The sequence below is a fragment of the Eubalaena glacialis genome, chromosome 15 (assembly GCF_028564815.1).
Source record: "Eubalaena glacialis isolate mEubGla1 chromosome 15, mEubGla1.1.hap2.+ XY, whole genome shotgun sequence".
Lineage (NCBI taxonomy): Eukaryota > Metazoa > Chordata > Mammalia > Artiodactyla > Balaenidae > Eubalaena > Eubalaena glacialis.
In genome coordinates this window covers 64565350-64585078 of record NC_083730.1, presented here as the reverse complement: position 1 = coordinate 64585078, position 19729 = coordinate 64565350, and the positions used below count along the sequence as shown (strand labels likewise).

The following is a 19729-nucleotide window of genomic DNA, read 5'->3' as shown; positions in this document are numbered from 1 at the left end:
GAGCCTCCACACCCCTTCCCGGTCCTCTTTGCAATAAAGAACAATCTGATTCAGAAAACAGCAATGGCAGTAATTCTTTTTTTTTTTTTTTTAAGTCTCTAAATATTAATTTCCCCGCTTGAGTTCTGTTAAAACATAACTCCAGATTCTCTTCAGTTTGGTCTTATTTTAGGATGATTTTGGAGTTTCCCAACAAAAGAAGCAATGTGAAAGCCAGAGGGGGAGGCCTGGGTGTGATCCTGACTGGGAGTCAGGGCACCGGGCTCTGGTCCCTTCTGGTAAAGCTGGGTGATTCCTCGTGCGATCCGGCGTAGACCAGCTCACTTCTACGGGCCTCAGTTTCCTCATTTGTAAAACTGGAAAGGGAGGACCTAGGATCTAACAGTCGTGCCTTCATCAGGTCTTGGCACCGGGGGAGGCTGCTCAAAACTATTAAATTAAAAAAAAATCCCTGAATTCAAATAATTCAGGCAAAGTCTCAAAATAGTGTGTTTTGGCCAAGATGTGAAGCAGTGAAGACTCTCATACACGACTGGTGGGAGTGTCAGTAGATATAACCTCTCTTTTTTATCTGATAAAGTTAAAAAGTGCACCCCCATGAGCACCAGTTCTGCTTGCAATGATCCACCCCAGAGAAATGCTTGCACGTGTGCCCCGGGTACAAAACAAGACGTCATGACCTAAACCTGGAAACAATGTAACTGTGAACACAACAGAGATACGAATTGTGGCAGATTTTTACAATCGAATACTACATAGCAATGAAAATAAATAGCTACACCCATACTCAAAGCATGAATACATCCTAAAAACTTAACTGGAGCAAAAGGAACAGACCAAAATGGTATACACGGCATAATGCCATTAAAAAAATCCCTAAAACAATCTGCAGAGATTCATTTTAAGATTTACTTAGAGAAAAACATGTACTGTTTAAATTGCTTTTCTCCCGGCAATTTGTGATGGATGTTGCCAGATCTCGTGTGGAACGCGCAGAGAAGATTCAGCAAAAGGGAGAAGGCGGACTGTGTCTATTTTTATGTTACTCCTCCATATACAAAACAGTTTGTAGGAAGAAAATCTCCTCCTTTGGTGAGAAAATCTCCTCCTCCTGCCTCAAAGGGACAGATGAACATAAGCAGAGAGTAAGGAACTGTGGTCGGAAAACAAAGACCTGAAATATTTCACGGTCTGGGACATGTGCCTGCACGCCTCTTCCCAGTCACTCTTTCCATTCGTCACTGGGAATCTTTATTCTGCTACTTTTTCTTTATTTTTAAGAAAAGCTTATTCCTTGCATAGAAACATGTGGCAGTACCTAACAGCTGCCTGACTGCCTGATGGGAAGTAGGTCATCTTGCGGCCACTGCTCTGGGTGGGAAGGGATTTCAGGACCACAGGTCCGGGGCAGGCGGACAGGACTGCTCGCTGGTCCAGCCGGGCTGCAGAGGGGACCGCTCTCCAGGAACCTGGAGGCTGACGGTTCTCACACAAGTTTTTTTTCCCTTAAACTTGAACATTCAGCTTCCAAGCCGTACGTTAAAAACAGCTACTGTGCACCCTGGGCAGTAAATCTGCTGCACATCACAGCCCTGTCTAGGCCTGCTCTGGCAGCTCCTTCTGTGAATAATGGAAACATTAGAAGCGGAGTGTCCTCAGGGCTTGGTGGGGTTGAGTGTCGGGACCCAACCCTGGGCCCCTCATTGCCGCTCCTGGGACCAGTGTGTGCAGCTGATACACCCACATCCTTAATCGGTGCTGTATCTGACCCATCCCGAGACACAGCTTTTAAGTAGCATCCTGTCACAGTTAAATTAAGCTTAAGTGGGTCACGTGATTTAAAATACCCATGGCCACAGAACAGAGGACAGTGCTGACAGCCATGTACTCTGAGAACCACTTAAAGTCCCTTCAGGTCTAGTTTAACCCACACTGTCCACATAAAGGAAGGAGTCCCGGGCAATTAGCGCCCAAGCTCGCAATTTCTTTTGTTCAAGGAGGAGCTGCAATTAAGCTTTTGAGCCAAAACATAAAGGTTTTGTTAGTTTAAGCTGATATCTTTAGTAAGGAAGCAAAACAGGATGAGAACTCCACTATAATTTAACTCAATGAATCCTACTAGAAATAACTTAAAACTTCTATTTAAAACGTGAAAAATCCTGTTAAAAAAGCCGGATACCTGTTACCACTTCTACATTGCTATAATTACTAAGATAGCCTTCAGTTTCTCTGAGACAGTGAACACTTGTGGTCTGAAGGAGGCCAAAGGTAGGTATTTTTAAAAGCAGTGTCAGCTTTAAAATGGTTTTGAATGAAGTCATCAGATACGAGGTATCTGAACTAAAATATAGTGGCTATGCTTTCTTATTCTACTATTTGGTGGACTTGGTCCGGACTCTTCCAGCTCACACCTGTTTCCACAAGTACTGCCTGGCTCGAGGCTCGGGATGTACGGAGGGGGTGGGAGGTGGGGACAGGTAAGTAATCCACACACGTGATGCATTTATACTGTTCCACAAAGCAGAGGGGTGCATTTCCCCCGCGTTTCTTTTTTTGGAAGGGTCGCCACAATCGGGGCACAGAGGTGCTGGCGGAGCTTCCCTGATAAATCTGCCCATTGAGGCTAGGTTCTAGCAGATATTTCTATTCCAGGAACCACTAGGCTTCCTTGAGGCATGTTTAACCGTGTCCTAAATATAATAAATCCCAGCCAGGGTTAACATCTGGAAAACAATACTTAACAGTAAACTCTAGCATACTGCGGGAGAAAGAAAATGTATTTTCAGAGCAGGAAATGTATTTCCTTCTCCTCAGAAACAATGCCCGGCCCTCGAGGTTCACATCGATGGAGAACAGGATGGGAAACACTGAGTACCAAGCACTTAACTGTGATCACATGGATAAAACTGTTAGCGAGCACACAGGAATTCCATCTGTGCTTAGTAAGTTAATATAAGAACAGAATGAAGCTTGTATTTGAAAGGTAGCTTTCTATTGGTATCATGGAGTCTAATTATTATGTGATCAATGGAATTTGGTGTAAGGAAGAAGGACGGTTTTACTTTCTTCCTTTTTTGAAAGCTTTCTTTGATGTGAAATTACCAAAGGGCAGCTTCCTCACTCCCTGAATCGTACTTGAAAGGCTCTAATTACATTTCTTGACAGTGTGAACACACGCTCACTGTTTACTGGAAGGAGGGAAGTCCTTGTGTAATGTACTATTTACTAGAGCAGCCCGTTTTCTCTGAGCAGAAGTGAATGCTTCTGCTCGAAAGGAGGCCATGTGAAAACATGAACCAGCCTTTCATCCTGTCAAGGCTGAACAACAGTCATTGTCTGATTAGACCACATTTGTTTCTCCTTTCATCGTATGTTGGACATTTGCGTTATTTCCACTTTCTGGCTATTTTGAATAACGCTGCTATGAACAGATATTGTGCCTTTATCTGAGTTTTAGAGAAAGATGAATTCTGTACAACCGAGAATGAACAGTTATAATGTAAAAGTCCATTCATGTAACTGTTGCTTTCTAACACCTACTATGTGCTGGGCTTTGTTCCAGGCATGGCGGGGAACAGCCAGCAGTGGCCCACTGACCCATCCATAACGGAGAGTTCAAAATACCTGATTAGATTTACTTATTCATTCAAGAAATATTTAATGAGATGTTACTGTGTCGGGCACTGTGTGGAGAAGAACAGCTCAAAATCCTATGGAAATAACTTCTTATAAAATTACCTGCCAGTTTCCATAAAGATTATTTTTTAGAGATATCAAGACATCTTTTCAGTATGGGAATCGTATTTTGAATCAGTATTTTTGTTTTTCCATTTCTCCTCTTCCCTTTTCTTTCATCAGCATACCTGTACTGCCAGCTCAAGCACACAGGTGAGACAGAGATCCTTTTATAGGGTCAGGAGCATCCACTTCTGTGGAGCAATCGTTCACCACTTTTGAACGGAGTCTCTCTTTTTGCTTTTTCCTTGGTATTAAATAGAAACGCCCTGAAATTAGGCAGATTCAAATGATCAGCAGTCTCCATATTAATTTTACTGTGGTATCCAAATTAATCTAACAAGCCAGTTGCAACAGGGGGTCTCAAAGTGCATTTAAAGCACACAATTCAGTGGTTTTCTTCGTACTTCCAGACTTGTGCAACCAGCTCCATGATCACTTTTAGAATTTGCATTGCTCCAAAAGGGCACCCGGTACCCATCAAGCAGGTCCTCTCCTCATCCGCCCCCTCAACTCCCCTCAGCCTTATGCAACCCTAACCTACTTCCTGTCTCTACAGAAATACTTATTCTAGGTATTTCATATAAATGGAATCACACAGTATGTGGCCTTTTGTGTTTGGCTTCTTTGACTTATCACATCTTCAGGGCTCATCCATGTTGTACTGTGTGTCAGTGCTTCATTCCTTTTTACAGCTAAATAATATTCCATTGCATAGACAGACCACAATTTGTTTATCCATTCATCAGTTGATTTGGATTGTTAATTTTTTTGGCTGCGCTGCGTGACATGCGGGATCTTAGTTCCCCCAACAGGGATCGAACCCGTGGCCCCTGCATTGGGAGCACAGAGTCTTAACCACTGGACCACCAGGGAAGTTCCTGTCTTAAAGTTTTGGTATAGATGTATGTTTTCAATTCTCTTGGGTGTATACCTAGGAATTGCTGGATCATACGGTAACTCTGTGTTTAACTTTTTGTGGAACTGCCAGACTGTTTTCCAAAGCGGCTGCACTATTTTACATCTCTACCAGCAAAAATATGAAGGTTCCAATTTCCCCACATCCTCGCCACATTAGTTTTCATCTGACTCTTTGATTCTAGCCATCCTAGTGGGTGTACAGTGGTGTCTCATTATGGTTTCAATTTGCATTTCCCTGAGAGCCAATGATGTTCACCACATTTTCACAGCTTACCGGCCACTTATATATCTTATTGGGGAAATGTTTCTTCTGATCCTTTGCTCATTTTAAAATTGGGTTATTTATCCTTTTTTTAAAATAAATTTATTTATTTATTTTTGGCTGCATTGAGTCTTCGTTGCTGCGCGTGGGCTTTCTCTAGTTGCAGTGAGCAGGGGCTACTCGTCATTGTGGTGCACGGGCTTCTCATTGAGGTGGCTTCTCTTGTTGCAGAGCATGACCTCTAGGCGCACGGGCTTCAGTAGTTGTGGCATATGGGCTCAGTAGTTGTGGCTCGTGGGCTCTAGAGCACAGGTTCAGTAGTTGTGGCTCACGGGCTTAGTTGCTCCGCAGCATGTAGGATCTTCCTGGACCAGGGCTCGAACCCGTGTCCCCTACATTGGCAGGCGGATTCTTAACCACAGCGCCACCAGGGAAGCCCTATTTATCTTTCTGTTATTGAGTTGTAAGAGTTCTTTATATATTCTGGATACAAATAACTTATCAGATACATAGTTTACAAATATTTTCCCTTTTTGGTGAATTATCCTTTAAATTTCTTGAACTATGAGGACCTCTATAAAAAAACCCCAACTATCCTGGTTTTCATTTGCAAACTATGTTTGAGACATGAATGTGATAAAAATGAACAGTTAAGGAGAGTGACTTCAGAATCTGAGAAAATGGGTGTCCTTGTGAAAATCCACTTATTTATAAGCTTGGACCCACCCTCATCATCTTTAAAATTTATTCTGTGGCAGCACCTGGCATGCATTTCATGCTCACATAATGTTTGTTAAACTTTTAAACCATAATAGTCTCTCACAATCTTTAGGTTTAAAATGTGAAATCCTGGCTAAATCAAGTAACAGCCTGGTAGTTCTACGTAGTCGTGGGCAGTTTTGTTTCCTCCTCTGTAGAATGGAGATAATAAACTCTCTGGATTTGTGTGAGGATGGATATGTTAACTCATATGATGTGAATGTTAAGTTTCTATAACAATGGGCTATTCTGCAGCTACACTTGGAAGCTGAGAATTACAGGACACATCTCTTACATTATTCTGTAGCTGCACATCTTATTAATAGTTAGTAGTATGAGTGGTTTTCAACCTGAGTTCCCTGGGCTCTTTGCAAGTGTTTCACATAATTCAGCAAACACTTAAAAGAATGGTAGTAAAACCCTTCCACATCAAATGTCTTATGTGCCATATTATATACTTCATGGGGTACTACCAATGCGTTACTCTGTGCTGCTGTGTTACTTATTTTTCTGTAGACTTCTGATCACATCTATACTTATGTATATTTTTCTTCCCCCTATATTTTATTATGAAAAATTTCAAACACACAACAAACTTGAAATAATTTTATAGTGAATACTTGAATACCCACCACCTAGATTCTGCCATTACCATTTTTACTGTACTTTATTTTTAATTTATTTATTTTATTTATTTTTGGCTGTGTTGGGTCTTCGTTGCTGTGCCCGGGCTTTCTCTAGCTGCGGCGAGCAGGGTTGCGGTGCGCGGGCTTCTCTTTGCGGTAGCTTCTCTTGTTGCGGAGCACAGGCTCTAGGCTCGTGGGCTCTAGAGCGCAGGCTCAGCAGTTGTGGCGCAGGGGCTTAGTTGTTCCGTGGCATGTGGGATCTTCCTGGACCAGGGCTTGAACCCGTGTCCCCTGCATTGGTAGGCAGATTCTTAACCACTTTCCTGCCACCAGGGAAGCCCTTTACTGTACTTTAAAAAGTCACATATCTACCCCATTTATCCATCTTATTTTTGATAATTTCAACAAAATCGCAAACACCAGAATACTTCCTCCTACATGATTCAGCACCCAGGTCATTAGCTAAAATCAATGTTTGTTCACAGTTTACTCTTCTGATGTAAATTGTGATCCATAGAAACCCGAATTGTGAGTGTACGTTTGCTGAGTTTTGACAAATGCGTACACCTGTGTAACGCTAACTCTTATCAAGACGTCATGCGCATGTTTTTAGATGTGCAGTTGTTTGGGAGGAAGGCTGTAGCATCTACTGCTTAGACGACCAGCCCCGTCCAGCTGTAGGACCTCGAGGTGAGGACAGGGCACCTGCTTCTTCCGATGCCACTGAAGGTCCGGCTCACGTGAGGGTCAGAGTCCCGTCATCACAGTTGGAAATGTGACACATTAAAACATTTAAGCATCTATCTGACTTTACATTTACATTAAGGAACGGGAGGAGTTGTTAGGGGCTGCTAGGAATTCCAGTTGGTGGGAAACTTCTTGCATTTCTCCTGTCCACATTCCTGCATAATTAAATGTTTCTTGTGATTGATTATAAGGCCAACTTGAAAAAACCCATTTCTGCTACAGTTTGCAGCTACTCAACCGCATAAACCAGAGTATTTCCACACACCCCTCCCCCCGCAGGAGACACTGGACGCTGAGCCCAGAGGAGACCAGCCGCCATCCAAACCCACACTACACAGATCATATAGTAAGTAAGTGTTGCCAGTGTGAACATTGAAAATTTCACTCTACTCAAGTACCACTTTAGTTTGGCATTTGATGCATTTCATTCTGCTGCTACAAATTCTGGACACTGGCCCTAATTTTTAACCTGGGCCCCGTGGAGACTGGGGTTTCCTGGCATCAACTGAGGGGCCACAAAGGCTCTGGAGGGGCCCTAAGGGCGACACCTCCTGCTCCTCACCCCTGCGGAGCCCTCAGCACGCTGGCACCCCACGTGGGATACTGTTTGACAAAGGGTCTATCTCTAAGGAACAAGAGGAAAAATAGCTGTAAGGCAGCAAAAATGTGTGTGTGTGTGTGTGTGTGTGCGCGCTTAACGCTATCTGGTTCAATGGCCCAATGTCCACAGGCTTCAGAATGAATCTGACAATACACAGTGAACAGGAAACTCGTTCCACCTGCCGGAAGGGGCGAGGACGTGGGGTCCTGCCGCCTTTACAGGAAGTCTGAGGACCCACGAGACCAGGAACGGGAATCCCCCAGGATTCTCCGCTCAGGGGAGTAGTTTTTCTGAGAGGTTTTAAAAAATCCATGTATACAGTGTGAAATCACGGAAAAAAAAGGTAGTCTCTGTTCCTGGTTCCTGACACAGGGCTCCCAAAACCCGTGTAATTTCAAGTGAGACGAGCATCTTTTGTTCTAATGGGGTGACTCTGGGTGGGCTCCTGGTTGAGGGCTGGTCACCAGAAAGACCAACCTGCGATTAGAAGCTGGGAATTTTCAGCCCCACCTGCATCCTCCAGGAAGGGAGGAGGGGCTGCAGACTGAGTTAATGATGTATCATGCCCCCATGGGGAAGCCTCCACAGCAAACCCAGCAGCATGGGGCCTGGAGAGCTCCCCTACTGTGGACACAGCCACGTGCTGGGAGGGGGGACCCCCAACTCCACAGAACAGAAGCTCCTACCCTCAGGACCCTCCCAGGCCTTGCCCTGGGGACCTCTTCACCTGGATGTTCACCTGTGTCCTTTATCATATCCTTTAATAAACTGGTAAACGTTAAGTAGGCGTTTCCCTGAATTCTGTGAGCTGTTCTAGCAGAAAACTGAATCCGAGGTGGAGGAGGACACGGGCACCTCCGATCTGCAGTCAGGTGGGACAGACGTGGGGGGTCCCCTGGGGACCTCATCGTGATTGGCACCTGAAGTGGGGCGTCTCGTGGCCTGAGCCCTTACCCTGTGGGGCCTGAGGCTCTCTGGGAAGCGAGTGTCACAACTGAGTTAAACGGTGGGACACCCGGCTGGTGTAACACATCTGGTGTCAGAGTGTGGTGAGCGTGGTCACAGTGGGAGCAAAGAGGACCCATGAGGGAAGTGCAGGTTCCCACCCTCAGGACCCTCTCAGAAGCTGCTTCTCGGGGTGAAGTTTCCAAAGAGGGCAGAGGAGAACCAGGCTGACCCACTTATACTGAGATATTTGCATGTAACTTATTCTTCATACTTAAAAACATTACTGCCCATAAACAGGAGCATTTCCAATGCTACAGATCTAGAAAATGAATCTGAAAATAAACTTGGCTGAAATGAAGGTCAAAACGAGGGCTCAGAAGCATTCAGGTAATTGATTGGATATTTAGTGAGTTAACACTTTATAGTAACATGCATATTTAAAATTATAGTTTATTTTACAATGACCTAAAAATCCACTTTGAAGTTGAAACTTCATTTTTGTGAGTAATTTCCAGATTGTCCTGAAAGCTCACATTCAACGACTTGCAAGCCCTGAGATCCAGGCTGGTGTGGAGGGGACAAACGGGGCCCCCATGGCTCCTGCCGGGTGGCAAAGGGCACACGTGGGAAATCACTACACCTTTCTCACTGCTCTTTTCTTCTGGGGGGATATTCTCTCCTTTCCAGAGTGTTCTAAAACCAATTATGTAAATGGATGTATACGAAAGGTATCACGTAAACACATGTGTGCAAAGTGTGAGAACCTACATACACTCCAAGCTGTAGAGTTTCAAGTTAGATTAAGCAGAGTATGATTTTATAAACCTGTTCTAAAGATCCAGTTTTCCAGGGACTTCCCTGGTGGCTCAGTGGTTAAGAATCCCCGCCTGCTAATGCAGGGGACATGGGTTCGAGCCCTGGTCCGGGAATATCACATGCCGTGGAGCAACTAAGCCCACGAGCCACAACTACTGAGCCTGCAAGCCACAACTACTGAGCCCACGTGCCACAGCTACTGAAGCCCACGCGCCCTAGAGCCCGTGCTCCACAACAAAGAGAAGCCACCGCAATGAGAAGCCCGCGCACCGCAACAAAGAGTAGCCCCCGCTCTCCCCAATTAGAGAAAGCCTGCGTGCAGCAACCAAGAACCCAACGCAGCCAAAAATAAATAAATAAATAAATAAATAAATAAATAAAAATCCGATATTCCTGATTTCCTTTCTCCCAAAATAGCTGTTTCCATGGCTACATAATCACTTATTATTAGCACTTAGAGGAAACACATTTCGGGGGATAATGCAGTAGAGATTGTTTTTAATTTTCACAGTGGGAACTGGGGACCTCTGTATGAAATATAATCTCTGCTAATTTGCTCAGCTTGCTTGATGCTGCAAAGACACTCATTTTTACCAAATGTACAACCCTTGAAGTTCATAATAATGATTGTTCCCACGCTCCTCCAGCCAGGCTGGTCCTGGTGTTGGATGGTGCAGTGCCCACCCCGCCTGCTGCAGCCCTGTTTGGGGACGCAGAGGTGGCCGCTGGCCGGGGTGAAAGGGACAAGGCTGCCCGGCTGGAGCAAACCCGTCTGCCCTGTTTCCTCTGGGCCCTGGCCTTAGGGTTATGGGGTGGCCCCACGGGTCAGCAGGCAGGGATGGAGAGGTTGTGATGCCTCGGGCTTCAGTGGCTCTGAGAGACTCAGAACAAATCCCCCCTTTCCTGAAGGAGCCTTAGCAAGTGTCCGCGCCTTGCATGCCAGGTGGCACACACAGACCTGAGCAGAGTTTCTCATTTTTATATGAAAGGTGCTTTATAACTTGGGAGCTCCACGTGCGCCCGTGTGTCGCGGCCTGGAGAGGGGGCGGTGGGTACGAAGAAGCAGCCCTTAAAATGCTTGCTTAGACTTGAATCTGTTGTTGGGAAGAGGACCGAGAGGAGGCAGGATTTCTGCTCTCACGCGTCCTCACCAAGACTGACTGGTGGTGCCATCGCTTGTCCTGCCCTGGACCCTTCCCTCCCCCGTAATGTTTCTCTTTTTAAATTGAGATATAATTCACATAACATAAATCTCACCATTCTGAAGTACACAATTCAGCGGGTTTTAGTATATTTAGAACCATCACTATGATTCAGTTCCAGAACATTCTCATTATCCCCAAAAGAAACCCCGTACCCTTTAACAGTCACTCTCAATTTCCCCCTCCCCCAGCCCCTGGCAACCACTAATCTACTTTCTGTCTCTATGAATTTGCCTGTTCTGGGCATTTCATACAACTGGACTCATTCGATATGTGGCCTTTATGTCTGGCTTCTTTCACTGAGCCTCACGTTTTCAAGGTTCATCCATGTTGTACCATGTGTTGGTGCTTCGTTCCCTTTTATGGCTAAATAAGATCCCATTGTGTGGCCAGACCACGTCTGTTCATCCAGTTATCCTTTCATGGACATTTGCATTGTTTGCACTTTTTGGCTGTTGTGGATAATGCTGCTGTGAACATTCATGTACACATTTTTATGTGGATGTATGTTTTTAATTCTCTTGGGTGTATACCCAGGGGAGAAACTGCCGGGTTCCTCTGGGTTTAAGCTTTTGAGTTACTGTGGCGAGACCATCCTTGGATTCTTCACTGGCAGCTCAGCCCCCCTGGGAAGCGCCTCTTCCCCCAAATATTCCCGTGGTTTCTGCCATGGAAGAAATGACTTCAACAGGGCTTAGAATGAATCCCTTCTTAATTAGCACTTGGGCTCAAAACACAAGACTGCTGAGCAGGTAACATAGTGACTTAGAGTCACACCGAGATGTCGGCAGATCTTTTCTCAGAGGATTCAGAAAAGAGAGGAAAAGAAGACCTGTCAGAACCCTGGACTCTGCCAGGGCAAAGCTCAGTGCCCCATCGGCCCCGCGCTGAGCCCCAGGCTCCCAATCTGCCCATTCACTTATTTCCAATAGCCCTGATTTCATGCAAGAACTCCCACTAAGGAGCCGGGTCTTTGAGGAGGAATAAGACACATTCCCCAAGGAACTGGAACTCTGGGGCGCTGGGCAAGCCGACATGAGCGTCCTGGTCCCAGGACATCCCCGGATGGACATTGAAATGTCCTTTCTGTCCTTTATTTCATGAGCAAAGGTGATGGGAGGTGGAAGCAGCTACGTTCCTTCAACATCTTATTTGGCAACAAAAAAACTCTGTCTCCATGTGTGGGTCTAACAAGAGTTACTGAAATATTACTTGTTTTTGAGTGCAGAGGAAAAACAAGATTGTTATTAAGAGACAAAGGTTGCTGACCTAATCTGATTCCCATGCATATTAAAATGGATTAAAAAAGCAAAGCTGGGACGTTATGATTGCCCCAGATAGTGAGGTTTAGGGGGGAATGGCTTTCTGTGATTCTGCCGAGCCCAGAGTGAAGACCGCAGGAACTTTGGTGTTTTATTTTTGACGAGCCTGGGGTCTTGACCTCGTGCCTCAGAGTCTCACTCTCTGTAATTTGAAAGTACGGAACTGAAAGAAATAGCAGAGCTTGGCGGGGGCTCCCCGCCCCGCCACCCCCCGGGTGGGAACCCTGATCTCAGTGGCCTCAGGTTACCCCCTGGACCTCAGTTCCCACATTGGAGACACAGCAGCAAGAGCTCAGGAGGGCTCACGTGTGCCAGGTGCCACTCTGGGGTCTTCGGGTCTCTATTTAATCCTACAACAACTGTACAGGAATACAGCTCATAATTTTATCCCCATGGAAGTAACCTGCCCAAACTCTCTGCTCTTGGGAGTAGAGCAAAGATCTGGATCCTGGCTGCCTGCTGTCAAAGCTCATGCTGCTTCTTTTTGTCAAATTTACTTTGCATATTCTATTTTAAAGTAAACCATTAATTCTATCGCTATGGTGATGCGTTGTCTCTTTTTATAAGAAAGAGAAACTCCTAATGCGACATTGAAGGGCACTGTGGTCCAGAGGCGACTTCGCTCAAGAAATACTGGGAACCACGATCAGACACATTCCCCCAGAACCTCAAACGCAAACCTATATGAATGTTAATGTTATCTCCAGCTGTGCTAGAAATTCCCTCTGGCATCACAGCTAGACTTCCCCAAACCAGAGCTTGATGGCATCCTGTCCTCCATAAACGACATCTCCTGGGTCCCTGTCCCAATAATGGCCCCATGACGCGCCCGTGGTCATCCTCATTGACCTCTCCTTTCCTCCACCTCCCTCGTTTGATCCAGTGCCTGGCTCTGTCCCTGAGGACCCAGGCTCACCTCCACGGCCACCACCTGCCCGGGTGCACCCACGGGTCTCTGCCGCCTCTGTTTCACCCTCCACGCAGCACCAGAGTGACCTGACAGCCTCACTCTTCCAGCCGATGGCCACTCGCTGCGTCCAGACAAAAATCCACGTTCCCTGGCCTGGGAGGGTGTGGCCCCTCGACCCCTCTCGCCTGTCCACGGCCACCTCCATCACCGCTGGGCGCCCACACCGCTTCCTGTCAGTGCTGGGGACATGACTGCGTCCCCTCCTGGGCCCTGCCCACCTCGCTCAGCACCCCTCGCCCGTGACAGGTGATGGAGTCTAAGCTCCGAGGGGTGAGGAGGGGCCGGGGGCAGCCCCACCTCCCTGTCCTTAGTCAGTATTCACAGTGTAGTTCTAAATAGTGTAGATTTGGTCCCAAATACTGTGAATTCCCAGGTTTTACACTTCTGGAACCTTTTCCACAAGTATGGATTTTTAGAGTTTACAGACTTAAAATGTAAAAAAGCTTATTTCTTGCTGCCCAAAGAGTTATCTAAGACAAACTTTAAATACAGTTTTTGTTACGAGCAAACACAGCTAAAACTCGTTGATTAACCTTCTTCTGGGAACCATTATGCTCTAATAGTTATAGACTGAATCTAAAATAGCGAAAGATAGGAAATAGGAAAATGAGAATCTCAGGGAAAAACAATGAGCCAGCCTTGGCACCAGAGTCCTTTGCTTATTTCTCCTCATACATTTTTTTCATCAAATATTTACTTATTATTTTAATTACCATCTACTCTTGAGGTTCTAGTCTACTTCAAATGTGCGTAGGATGATCTCATTACTTTAAGTAAGAGTTTCAGCTTGACTGCAGATGTGGATTATTTAAATTTTAATTTGGGGGCCCTGGCTCCAAAATTAAAATATAGTAATGAATATCTAAGTATGTTATAATTTATGAACATGGCTATAACTCTATAGAAGGCAAAAAATGACTAGAACTGAATACAAAGATCGAGGTAAAATGAATACAACTGCTTCTGGTTCTTCCCTGAAACACTGCCTCCTGCTGGATTTTCAGTTTTGCATCTACTAAACTCAGCTTATGTTAAAAGCTGGTTTCTGTAATGAGTCGTTAATTATTCGTTCCTTGTACTTAAGGAAGTTCAGAGATTCTGGGAGGGCAGCACGGATTGGTCCTCGCGGACAGACTCACTATTGGGCGCAGTCTATGAGCTGGTACTCATTGGACCTCTCGAAGCAGGCCTTCACACCTTCGTCATCCCAGAGCTTCTTCACGTGATCGAAGAATTCCTGAAGTTTGAAAAAGTTACAGATAAGAAAACCCATGTGTTACCTTCTTCCAAAAGTTAAAAGTAAAAAGAAAATGCCAAAAACATTTGCAGGGAGTGCATAAATTGTTTTCTTCGTGGAGGTCGACTCCACACATGGGGTGGAAGGCCCAGATCTCACCACTCAATCTACTAGTCAAACATTCTTATTGTTCCAGAAAGTTCCCCAAAGTGGAAATGACAAGTCAAAAATTAATGACATTCACCAACTATCAATACAACTAAGAATTTAAAGTTCTTAGGACTCAATGACCCGACTAGCAGAATGGCCATTTCAGCCGTGAAAAAACATGCTTGTTAGGGGCTTCCCTGGTGGCGCAGTGGTTGAGAATCTGCCTGCCAATGCAGGGCACACGGGTTCGAGCCCTGGTCTGGGAAGATCCCACATGCCGCGGAGCAGCTAAGCCCGTGAGCCACAATTACTGAGCTTGCGCGTCTGGAGCCTGTGCTCCCCAACAAGAGAGGCCGTGATAGTGAGAGGCCCGCGCACCGTGATGAAGAGTGGCCCCCGCTTGCCACAACTAGAGAAAGCCCTCGCACAGAAACGAAGACCTAACACAGCCATAAATAAATAAATAAAATAAATTAAAAAAAACATGCTTGTTACAATGGCAAGTTTTGTTTTAGCTGCTTCTTTTAAATTTTCTAGGTGAGCCACGATTATGAATAGACATGGTTGAGCAGACGGGTTAAATTCAGCCCCAAAGCATTAGGTACATAAGAAAGAAACTTGTAAAATTACACCCTTTGGGGATAGTGATTTACTGTTTTTGACCTTTTTAGAAACTCTGAGTTAAGCGTGAACTGGGATTTTTGGTTCACACACTGTGCGCAGGCCTATCCCTTACGGCACCAGCAGTCTCTGAAATAGGAGCCTGTCTACCTCAGTAAAGGTGGCTCTATGAATCCGTATTTCCAAAATTATCCAAATTAAATGAACAGTGCTATGGAAGCAGATGACTATACATTAGCAGCTAAATATAAAATAAGTTACATACATTTTCACAAAACTCTTTGTTAGAATATTTATATCCCTTCTCAAACCAGGAAGCACCGATTTCCATCTCTGCTCTGCAGGAGAGGGCCTGGGGTGACCCCGCCAGGAAGCAGTCGAGGCTGCTCTCCCTAAGAATCAGCGCAGATTCTTTGCAGGAAAAAACAAAACCTGAGTTGGTTCATGATTCCATACAAGGGTGGATCCAAGTATTGAGGGGCCTGATGCTTATACAACTTGTGGACCCTCTTTGAAAAAAAGGAACACAGAATTATGAGTACAAATCAGGGATAAGACCTGGGAGGGGGAGCAGGGGGCCCTGAGTGCAGCTTCACCCGGTTCTCGTGCGTCCCAGCCTGACTCCCAGTGTCGGGAACAGCTTGTAAGCTTGTGCCGCACGTCTCTGTATCTATCGTGTCTGCCTGTCTGTCCTCAACAACAACAAACCCAAACTGCCCACAGGTGACAGGAAGGGACAGTCTCCACGCCAAGGAGAGGAGCTGGACCCTCAGATTTTATCCTGTGTCCCTGGATTGATGCTTCCTTCCGGAATCTTCCAGGGCCGCTCCCATCACTCCAGTGAAGGAGTCTGTGGGCTTCCTTGAAAAATTTCCTTCAAAGAGCCAAATGAGGAGACACACACAGACACACACACACTCACACACACCCACGTCTAAAGAGAAATACTCTATTGTGCTATTATCCGGATGGTCCAGGAGGGCAGTCATGCCCCTGTCACGGTGATATTGGGATTTGAGCCCCACTTTCCCCCTACTGCAAACCCCTGTGCAGTGGTCCTGGAAGAAAGTTCCTTACTCTCTTTAACAAGTGCCAGAATCATTTTTTCTTCAATAGTCTGAGCAGAAGCCTTTGAGACAGAGTCACAGAAGGGTGCTTGACCCAAGAAACAAAATGCACGGTTCCTGGGGACATGCCGACAGCATACTGAGACAGGAACCGTGGGCACTGGGATCTTACAGCAGGCGCCGTGGACAACACGGAGGAGACAGAACAGGCTCGATCTGCTGCTTTGTCTTCCTTGTTGGGAAACAAGACCCGGGGCTAGACCACGGCCAGGTCCCCAGGATTCCCTACGTTTACTCTTTAAGGAGTTCTCAGATCTTCGTGGAAAATTCCAGGGCTGCTGCTGCTGTGGCCCCTTCACCTTTTTATCAGGGAAAATGTCAAACTTACACAAGGAGAGAGAATGCCCCCTGGGCACTCACTACCCACAGGCAGATTCCACACTCATCAAGTGGCTATTCTCTTTTATCTGTATCTCAGCCCTTTTCTCCCACCTTTATTATTTAATAGCAGTTCTCTTACACCATATTATTTTATTTCAACATTATTTCTAAAAGATAAAGCTTTAGAAGTCATAGCCACAATACCACAATCTCAAATAAAAATACATAAACCAGTAAAGAAATGATTCTGTAAAATCATTAACCACTGCAGCTTCTTTAGCTGTGCTCAAACATTTGTCCAGAGCCTGGCTAGAATTCTAATACATTTGTTAAAACAACTGGGAAATAAATATGAGGAATACTTTTGGTATGCCTCCGTTAGCAACTAAGATGAATAATACTAAATAAAAATAATTTCAGTGGGTGTGTGTGTGTGTGTGTGTGTGTGTGTGTGTGTGTGTGTCTGAAAAGAAAAGGTGATTCACAGTGAAGTCTCACTTGTTTTTGACATCTGAGAGTTGAGAGACACTGAGAGCATAAAAAGAAAATTACTAAATGACATTTTTTAATTTTTTCTGTATTATTGAATTTGAGAATCACCTTGTGATCTTCATATATTTAGCAACTGAAATACATGGTCATTTATGTCATTCTTATTCAAAGGAGTTTGAGTTGTGTTATAGAAAATAAACATGATAATGATACCAAATTAAACCTACTTTTAAAAAGCAAGGCTTTAAATTTTCATAGCATAATTTTGATGTTTAAATCAAAATTTAAACTAAAATTAAATACCCAACTCCTCCATTTCCTATTACAGCACTTTCCTTCTCGTCCTGCTGTTTACGCCTTCCTGTAGGTATAAAGTGTACTCAAAGCTAGCCTGGAATTCTCAGGTGAGTAACAATTTTTAAAAAAATTTTAAAATTCTTCATAACTGCTTTAAAACAGAAATAAATGTCTGCCAATAAGAAATGTAAAAAAAAAATTATTGCATGATTTCTCTGCTAATGTAATACAATAAAACAACTTTTGGTTACACTGACACTTAAGATTCACTTTTTGTTTTGGACATAACAATCAAAAGCATAATATTTCTTATCTGGTGAAAGAGATGTCGTCCAGTGGCCTGGAGGGCACCCAGGTCTCAGGTGGAGCTGCTCCGACATGTGGTGCTCTGTCCTGAGGGTGGCGGAAACCCTTACTGGGTTGAGTGAAAAATGTTATTCCTAGGATGTCTTACGGAAAATATTCCTCTTTAATTTTAGTGTCAGTAATACTTTTTTGCATCTCTCAAGAAAATGCTTTACCAATTTCATTTTTAATTTTTAATCCTCTGGGATCCTGTGACTTTTCTGCTGCTTTCATTTATGTCACTGAATTGACCGCCAAGAAGCTCAGAAATCCCGTTTGGGGGTTGGTCCCAGCTTGTGTGTAGACCTTGCCTTTATGCTCTGGGTACCAACTTCACCTCTGCTACCACATCACTCACTCTCCTGTTCCTAGCTTCCTTCTGCCATACTTTGTTTTTTTTAATTAACTTGTATTATAACTTTGTGAGTGGCACTAAATCCTTTCTGGAACACGCTGGAGCAAAAATAAATGATTACCGGAACTTTCCACGGTAATGCAGTGAACAACAGCCACCACCACCATCAAATGGGCCTCAGAAACAGGCAGTTTCAGTCAGGAGAGTAGCCATTTAAGTAGAATTTTCTAAAGCTCAAGTTTGGGTCTGATTCATTTAAAATACACCCACTCAGTTTTACCCCTCAGGGAGCAGAACGATCTAATAGGTTTCTGTCATTTCTTTTTTCAGATATCTGGTGGATGTCAAGTTGAAGGTCTGTGTGGGATCCGTCACGCCTGGTTATTTATAATCTCTGTCCATCCTCAGGTCTAAGTTAATACAGGATGCTTCAAATTCTATTTAGAAACAGCTTTCAGAGACCAGGCTAAACAAACCAAATAAAGTGTCGCCAGTAATCAGGGGTCCCCAAGCCCGAGTCTTTCCCAGCATGAAGCACGGCCTCCGTGGGTGACAACCACAGCAAGTAACCAAACGTAAAGTGGCGTCACCCTGGCTCTTCCTGGGGCCTCGTGGGTCCCAGGCAAGCTTCTCAGGGTCTTTGGCCAAGGGCTCACTTGAGTCTCAAATACCCTGCCATGCAGGTGATGCAGCTCCCGTTTTACACATGATGAAATGGGAATGATCTTGGATCCTTTGTACTTGCCCGAGCCTTCTGACTAGGACATGATCAGCCTGGATCTGGAAGCAGCCTCAGGGCCTGGCCAGCTTCCTCCTTCTCTTCTGTAGCAGCTCCTCATGGCTGGAGACCAGTGAGAGCAAACCCACATTTACAATATACACCACACTCGCCTTTTTCCCCCTGTGACAGACAACTTTAACTATTCTTAGAATCATTTCTAACAGCCTCTTGAGGTATACTTTATATGCCCTAAAATTCACCTATTTACTTATCCGGTCACGCACCCAACCAACACAGCCAAGTCTTAGAACCCCTCCACCATCTCCCCCCTCCCCTGGTCTCAGACAACTGCCAATCTATTTTGGTCTCTATAGTTTTGCCTTTTCTAGAAATTTTGTATAAAGGAAGTCATATAGTCTTTTGTGTCTAGCTTCTTTCACTTAGCCTGATTTTTCTGAGATTCACCCATTTTGTTATGTATTTTAGCAGCTTAAAAAAAACCTGCTGAGTCCTATTCCATTGTATGGATAAGACCACATTTTGTTTGTTTACTCACTCACCAGTGGATGGTCATTGGGGTTATTTATGGTTTTTGACTGTTATGAGTAATGCTGCTAGGAATATCTGTGTACCAGGCTTTGTATGGACTTCTATTATCATCCCTTTTGGGTTAATACCCAGGAGTGGAATTGCTGGGTTACAGGGCAGGTGCATGTTTAACTTTAAAAAATGGCTAAATTGTTTTCCAAAGTGGCCATTCCATTTGCACTGCCAAGAGCAATGGGTAGGGGTTCGAGTTCCTCCAAACCTCACCGATACTTGGTTTTGTTAGTCTTTTTGATTTTAATTATTCTAACGGGTGTGTAGTGGCATCTGGCTGTGGTTTGAGTTTGCATCTCCCTAATGGCCAATGACGGTGGACATCATTTCACGTGACTGTTGGCTGCTCGCATATCTTCATTTTGAGCTGTCTGTTCAAATATTTTTCCCATTAAAAAATTGGGTTGTATGTCTTTTTATTATTGTTTTATTTTTCATAAGAGTAAAATATTCTAAAAAATTGCCTGGATTCAAATCCTTTCTTAGCTACAGGTTTCGCCAACAATTTCTCACCCAATGTGGCTCGCATTTTAATTTTCCTAAGCATCTTTTGA

The 19729-nt window shown here is 44.6% G+C and overlaps 1 protein-coding gene across 2 annotated transcripts in view; it reads right to left on the bottom strand.

Annotated features, from left to right (window-relative positions):
• Positions 1 to 19729, bottom strand: part of GNAL (G protein subunit alpha L) — a 90920-nt gene that overhangs the window by 18429 nt on the left and 52762 nt on the right. For both annotated transcript variants that reach the window (XM_061170356.1, XM_061170357.1), the window contains one exon: positions 14049 to 14146. In XM_061170356.1, coding sequence (XP_061026339.1) covers positions 14049 to 14146 — 98 coding nt within the window. The remainder of the gene's footprint in view (positions 1 to 14048; positions 14147 to 19729) is intronic.